Source organism: Octopus bimaculoides, chromosome 8 (genome assembly GCF_046866305.1).
Source record: "Octopus bimaculoides isolate indiv1 chromosome 8, ASM4686630v1, whole genome shotgun sequence".
Lineage (NCBI taxonomy): Eukaryota > Metazoa > Mollusca > Cephalopoda > Octopoda > Octopodidae > Octopus > Octopus bimaculoides.
The window spans coordinates 61,196,563-61,204,588 of NC_142935.1; the positions used below are offsets into that span (position 1 = coordinate 61,196,563).

The following is an 8,026-nucleotide window of genomic DNA, read 5'->3' on the forward strand; positions in this document are numbered from 1 at the left end:
CACAAAGAATATTCAATCAAGCAATAACTTCACCTGAACATGCTTCCGATGTTACACGAATGCAGATTTTGATATGTACGTACATGTATTTCTTTAATTCTATATTTTAATAAATGTCTTCCATTATTTGTTACCTGGCTGTCTATATACCTGTCTGTTATTTCAACATATCTCTTGTTTTTGTATCGCTTTCCCGGTATTTGTATTCTATACAGAACTGAAGTGATTAACCAGTTTCCAAAGCGAACGCACTCACACACAAAAAACATGTAAACATATGTGTGCGCATATAAATAAATATATATATATATATATATATATATATATATATATATATATATATATATATATATATATATATATATATATATATATATATATATATATATATATATATATATATATATATATAATTATAAGATCTGGTAATTAGTCATATATTAATATATTAATTAATATCGATTAATTATCAGGGGGCCAGCACATTTAAAGAATAAAAGAGATTCAGAAATATTATCTGAAACATTATCACGTTAGTGGTCGACGTTATTTTTTAATATATATATATATATATATATATATATATATATATATATATATTTATTTATTTATTTATTTATTTATTTATTTATTTATTCATTTATATATATATATATATATATATATATATATATATATATATATATATATATATATATATATATATATATATATATATATATATATATACATATATATATATATATACATATATATATATATATATATTTATATGCGCATATATATATATATATATATATATATATATATATATATATATATAAGGTTGAGGAGGGTATTGGATTTAACCAAACCCAAGAGGATACAGGTAATACCGAGTAAGTGCTGTATACCGACTAGTTTTGCCCCAGTCGTTGTATGAACAGGATTGGGGATTATAAGTCGTGTATTAGCGTGTGTATATGTAAATATATAAAAATAGAAAGATAAAGGGAGCAATGGTAAGGTTGGAGAAGTATTTTATGGGTAGAGTCTTACAGCTGTTTCTGGGAAGATCCAGTACTTCCCTTCATCTGAGAGAGAAAAAATAAAGGAATCTATTATTATATCCATAGGCGGATAGTTTTAGTATGAAGTGGTATAGAGTGTGATGCGCTGAAAAAAAGGAGAGAACAGTACTTGAAGTGTAGTTTCATTCCAGTAGTAAATTACTACGGAATGAAACTACATTTCAAGTACTGTTCTCTCCTTTTTTTTCAGCGCATCACACTCTATACCACTTCATACTAAAACTATCCGCCTATGGATATAATAATAGATTCCTTTATTTTTTCTCTCTCAGATGAAGGGAAGTACTGGATCTTCCCAGAAACAGCTGTAAGACTCTACCCATAAAATACTTCTCCAACCTTACCATGCTCTCATTATCTTTTTATTTTTATATATATACATATACACACGCTGATACTTCTCCTAGCGTGTAAAAACTGCCTGTTGAAGGTAGTTTTCTCTTGTATTTAAATGTACACTATTTTATATTGAGAATCTGTTGTCTATTGACTTTTCATGCATGCTAGGCCACTGGTGGTAATTTTTTTTTTAAATACCACCCTATATATATTTTACATATATGTCTTTAACAATTTTTAAAAGATTGATTCGGCAGTCATTCATTTACTGCTGATTGATACTGCGCTTGCGGGGTGAATTTGAAAAATTATAATGTATAACGGTGAGACACGTGTTAATGGTCTCTTAATTATATGTAAGTGTTATGGCGCGGTCACTGATGAAGGATTTCGCCTAGCAAATTATTTTATTTGCTAAAAAGATCCAGAAACCGAGGTCTGATCGGAATAAAATAACAAGGTAAAAAGTTTTTATTGTTCATTCCTTTTGAAAATTGCTCTTAAATGTAGTTTTGGTCGTTTTGACTACTTCTAGCGTGTAAAAACTGCCTGTTGAAGGTAGTTTTCTTTTGTGTTTAAATGTACACTATTTTATATTGAGAATAAGTTGTCTATTGACTTTTTTCATGCATGCTAGGCCACTGGTGGTGAATTTTCAAAAAATACTTACCACCCTATATATATTTTACGTATATATATATATATATATATATATATATATATATATATATATATATATATATATATAGTGAAACCACTTCTCTCTGGGTTATTTATTTACAAATGTGAACGTAGCAGGTAACATCTCTTTCCTGCCTTGGCCCCCGGCTGTTGTCCATCACCTGACTGACTTTTATTTTCGCGGCATTTGTCTCCAGTCCTTTCGCGCAAGGATGCAAACCGACCAATCTTGGCCATCTAATAAGGTCACGTGAGAGAGTGGTTTCTGGAGCCTCCTTGTACCTATAAATAGCCTAATTTATCCGCGCCACTTTGTCGCGGCTTCAGATCTTCTGAGATCTGGTCGTGGACCACACGTAACACAACCAGCCAGTTTCCAGCGACGACATCAACACCATCGTTCAACAATTTACTACAACCTTCGTCTCCAACGGCAACATGATTTCTCCACGTACACAAGCAACCGCAGCTTCTCAACCCTGTTTGTGTGAATCGCCTCACCACGTAATAACAGCCAGAATTCGACACCTGCGAGAAACCATCTGTATCAAGAATCCGGCCCGGCATAGAAGCCTCAACTGCACGACAAGTGACTTAGCTCTGCCTCAACGCCTAAACCTCTTATATACAGACTTTCAACTACTGTGTACTTTAACTGAGAACTGGTATTTCACATCCTGGTGTCTGGACTTACTTTTAACGTCCTTATTACAGACTCTTTTCTATCCTCTGTATCTCTTGCATTCACATACATATATTTGTATACACACTCTTTGTTTACATGACGGCCTGTCTTATATTGTGTTTTATTATGTCGCATTCACACACACACACAGACATACAGTTTAATGCTCTAATAAATCTTACTGTTATACATCTTTACCGGTTGCGTTTCTATCTGTTCCTTGCTGGCAACCTTCTTAGTTTTCTATGTTATAGTATTATAACATATCGTTATATTTTGTGTCGACCGTGCGACGCGTTAAAAAAGGAGCCTGTTTTCCATTCGTCACCATTTCTCCTTTGGTTCGCACGGTCGTCTACATATATATATATTAAGAGTTATCGCCAAGCCAACATGGCAGTCCAAAATATAGGACGAATGATGCCGTTGATTAACTCCAAAAGGCCATCGCCTCTAGCTAGCTATGTGACACACGAACCTGTGTCCATTATAACCTTCGAATAGGGGAGGACGACTGCTTCCCCTTGCTGGTCTGGCATCTACAGACTGGTTTCAGTGTGCTGCCCCTTATCAATGTAGAGCAGCCGAACCCATTTATATATATATATATATATATATATATATATATATATATATACTACAAATAATATGTGAGTATATGCATATATACGTACATATATGTACATACCTACATCTATATGTATATATAGATGCATATCTGGGTACAGGACGTTACAAAAAAATGTGGACAGAATGAAAAACAGTACATAAACAGAGTACACAAAACACACAGGCTACATAGAGAACATTTCCTTCATCAGCTGCCACCATTCTAAAACTAAGCGTTTCGAAGAGTTAGGGCAGGACGCATTGTTAGAATGGATCTTCACGTGGAAACAAATTAAATTTGTAGTGCGGAGGAATATCGTGGCGAACAGAAAACACGACAGGAAAACGAAACAGTGAAAATAAACAAGAAGGACTAGTAGGGTCAGACGTGAAAAAATATATATGCATACTGAACGCTGTGATGAGATGAACTGGAAGGGAGAGAGAAGAAGTTCGTGCTGGCTTGGCAGTAGCCAAGATAAGAAAGGAGGCAGAAGCCGGACACATGTGACCAGCGAGGGGTGAGGAGAAAGAGTGGTAGAGAGAGAAAAAAGGGGAGGAAGTAGAATATAGGTGAGCAACGAAAGACGGGGAGGGAGGGAGAGAGATAGAGAGAGAGAGAGAGAGAGAGAGAGAGAGAGAGAGAGAGAGAGAGAGAGAGAGAGAGAGAGTAGTGAAGAGGAAAGGCAGAGAACAACAGAAGGAGGAACGAGAGGGGGAGAAAGATACAAAGATAGAGTCGCGTCAGAAATATAAAGTTAAAACTTACTTGCAAGGATGACGCGTGCGTTGGATCATGTAATAATACAAATAATAAGTGAGTACATGCATATATACGTACATGTATATACATACCTACATCTACATGTATATATAGATGCATATCAGGGTACAGGACGTTACAAAAAAACGTGGACAAAATGAAAAACAGAACATAAACAGAGTACAGAAAACACACAGGCCACATAGAGAACATTTCCTTCATCAGCTTCCACCATTCTAAAACTAAGCGTTTCGAAGAGTTAGGGCAGGACGCATTGTTAGAATGGCTCTTCCCACAGAAACAAATTAAATTTGTAGTGCGGAGGAATATCGTGGCGAACAGAAAACATGATAGAAAAACGAAACAGCGATATCTATCTATCTATCTATCTATATGATAGATCGATGACCACTACATTTATATTTTTTTCTCCTCATTTTTTTCTCCTTATTTCTTTCTGTGTTCCTTTCAGCTGAAGAGCGTAGCTCGAAACGTTAAAGAATTTCTCTATTCCCAAGCGTTAAACTAATACATCCATTTGTTGTTTACACCACCTGTCTTCGTCTGTTGTTTTTTTCGTAAATTCTCCCATATATATATATATATATATATATGTATACATACATACATGCATGCATACATATATATGACAAATTATATATACATTCACACACACACACACATATATATATATATATATATATATATATATATATATCACAAATTAAGTGGGTGGCTCATTAGCAATTTAGAACTAAAGGTAAATTTAATAGACGTTACAAAAGTGACAGAGGGTACTGACCAGCACCAGCTATTGCTAGAAACAAAACTTAAAACAATTCAAAAGCGACAAAAGCACTGTCTTAATGACTGATTATTTTCGCAAGGGACTTACCTCCTTTTATCAGTCATTAAAAGAATGCTTTTGTGGATTTTTGAGTTGTTTTTACTCTTGTTTCTAGCAATAGCTGGTGCTGGTTAGGACCCTCTATCACTCTTGCGACCTCTATTAAATCTGCTGTATATATATATATATATATAGTAAAGGTTATTTGCCAACCTAATGTGTGTGTGTAAGTGGTTGTGTGCATTCTGTGCGTGTGTGTGTGTGTGTGTGTGTGTGTGTGTGTGTGTGTTTGTGTGTGTGTTTACCTGTCTTTATGATCATGTGTAATAACTTCATTCACTTCGTTTCATCTAATCTAAAACATCTATATTTGTCTATTTATTGCAGTGAGTGGTGGAATTTATCTTGATCCCGACATCATATTCTTGCGACCTATCGACCAATTCCGGCAGCCAGTCCTTACAATGGGCGTAATCGACCAAGCAACCGGTATAGGGAACGGTTTGATATTTGCCAAAAGACACTCCAAATTCTTAGAATATTGGTACGAAAGTTACAGAAATTTTAACTCTAGTTTTTGGGGAACTCATTCAATGGTAATACCATTGAAGTTATCAACAATATATTCACACCTTATTAACGTAGATAAAGGACATATTTATCATCCGAACTGGTTTGAGCTTGATAAACTTTTTCTTAAAGTGGTCCCTTGGGATAAAAATGTAGCTGTACATATGTGGACTCACCATGAATACCATCTGCCTCAATCTCTGAAAGAAACAGACACGTTAAATACAACAGCCGGTCAAATGTTAAGATATGTCTATTACAACGACACACGTTTACGGCGATAAAAAAAAACATCTCGTTAAGACAGCGAAAACTTAATTTTATTATTTATATACAGAATGTTCCGTATGTTCTGTTTTTCATTGTCCACGTTTTTTTGTAACGTCCTGTACCCAGATATGCATATATGTATACATGTAGATGTAGGTATGTACATATATGTACGTATATATGCATATACTCACATATTATTTGTAGTATATATATGTAAGAACGACCGTGCGAACCCAAAAGGAGAAATGGTGACGAATGGAAAAACAGGGCTCCTTTCTTAAACGCGTCACACGGTCGAACACAAAATATATCAAATGATATAAATATGTTATACTTCGATAACATAGTGAATTCGTAAATGGCCAGTAAGGAAGACGATAGAACACAACCGATAAAGATGAATAACAGTAATATTTATTGTAGCATTAAAATGTATATCTGTGTGTGAGTGTGAATGCGACATAATAAAACATAATAAAAGACAGGCCGTCGTGTAAAGAAAAGAGTGTGTGTAAGTGATACATGTATGTGTATGCGTGAGATACAGCAGATACAAAAAGAGTAAGTAACACATATAAGAATTTGCCAGTTCTTAGAGTACACAATAGTAAGAGTCTGTATGTAAGAAGTTGAGGCGTGTGGGGCAGGGCGATCACTCGTTGTGATGTTAGGGCTTCCATGCCGAGCCGGGTTCCTGTATACAGATGTTCTTCGCAGGCTGGGTTCTTGTCTGTTGTCTATCGTGGTGAAGGTGAATCGCACAAACAGAGTTAGAAGTTCTGCGGTAGTTTTGGTTAGCTGGTGTACGTAAAAGTCATGTTGACGCTGTCGGCGACGCTGGTAGTCGTAGTGTCGTGTTGACTGGTAGTCGTAGAGTCGCGTTGCTGCTGGTAGTCGTAGTTGTACGAAGCTGTGATTGTTGTCGCTGGCTGCTGCTGCTGCTGTGTGGTACACGGAACAGATCTCTAAGAGATCTGAACCGCGACGAATTAGCTGGGTATCTAGCAGGCTATTTATAGCTGAAAGTAGGCTCCACAGAAGGCATTAGAAGAACACTATCACGTGACCTTATTAGGGGCTGTGATTGGTCAGTTTGCGTTCTGGCGGGAACGGTACGAAGCAGTTGCCGCTTCAAGTAATAATCAATCACGTGATGGATACAGTAGGCTGCTCTCCGCTACGCCCGCGCTTGAATATATTTATAACAGCGGGGAAGATGGCTTGTTTGTATATAATGGCGATAGTAGTTTCACTACATATATATATATATATATATATATATATATATATATATATATATATATATATATATATATCGGAACCAAACTTACACCCAGTACGAGCTACCCAGACCCCGAAATAACCAAAACGCCTTTAGCAGGCAACACATCAATGGGGAAAAACTCAACACACCAAAATACCGCAAACATAAGAACCCCCAGAAATCATTTTTTAGGCCAAGGCAACAGATCTCACGACACCAGATGGTACACACCAACCTTGAAAAACCAAAACTAGTGAATCTCTCAAGCCTAAACCTGTCGAACCAACAAATTAAAATCCTTTCAAAAGGACTAAAATTCACTCCAACTCCACAATACCCCAACTTGAGTGAAATACAGGATGATGTCTTCCACTTTTGTAGAAAATTACGCCTCACAGGAATTTTTTGACAAAGAAATCAATAACGACGAATCAATGGTTCGTAACAAGAGCCATTATAATCCCATAAAGGGTAAAAACAAAACATTGGACAAATTTTGTGAGTACATTTCGAACTTTCCTTATAATGAACTTCCACAACCTAAACCCAAACCCAACACCAGTAAAAACGAATGGAAAATCATCCATGAGTTACGAAACAATCATGATATCACAATCAAAGAAGCAGATAAGGGTAGCACTGTCGTCATTATGGATACAGAACAATACAAAAACTCTGTATCTTAACTCTTACAAGACACTACGTACTATGAAAGAGTAGTCAACTACCAACAAACAAGAACAATGACCAAATTAAACACACTCATTTGCCAACATCGAAACAACTTAACAACAAAGGAATGCGACTACCTAACAAACTTTAATTGCAAAACAAGCAACCTCTATGGACTCCCAAAAATCCACAAGAGCAAAAATATTTCTGAAGCTTGCAAAAAGTCCACTTCCACCTGTATCACTGTACCACA

At 35.7% G+C, this 8,026-nt stretch overlaps 1 protein-coding gene across 1 annotated transcript in view; it reads left to right on the top strand.

Moving 5' to 3' along the window:
* Positions 1 to 5,926, top strand: part of LOC106867140 (uncharacterized) — a 6,676-nt gene extending 750 nt beyond the window's left edge. Inside the window, exons 1-2 of the mRNA XM_089355956.1 lie at positions 1 to 75; positions 5,382 to 5,926. The exon at positions 1 to 75 is cut by the window's left edge and continues 750 nt beyond it. Of these exons, the coding sequence (XP_089212082.1) occupies positions 1 to 75; positions 5,382 to 5,848 (542 nt within the window). The 3' untranslated portion in view covers positions 5,849 to 5,926. The remainder of the gene's footprint in view (positions 76 to 5,381) is intronic.
* The last annotated feature ends 2,100 nt before the right edge of the window (positions 5,927 to 8,026 follow it).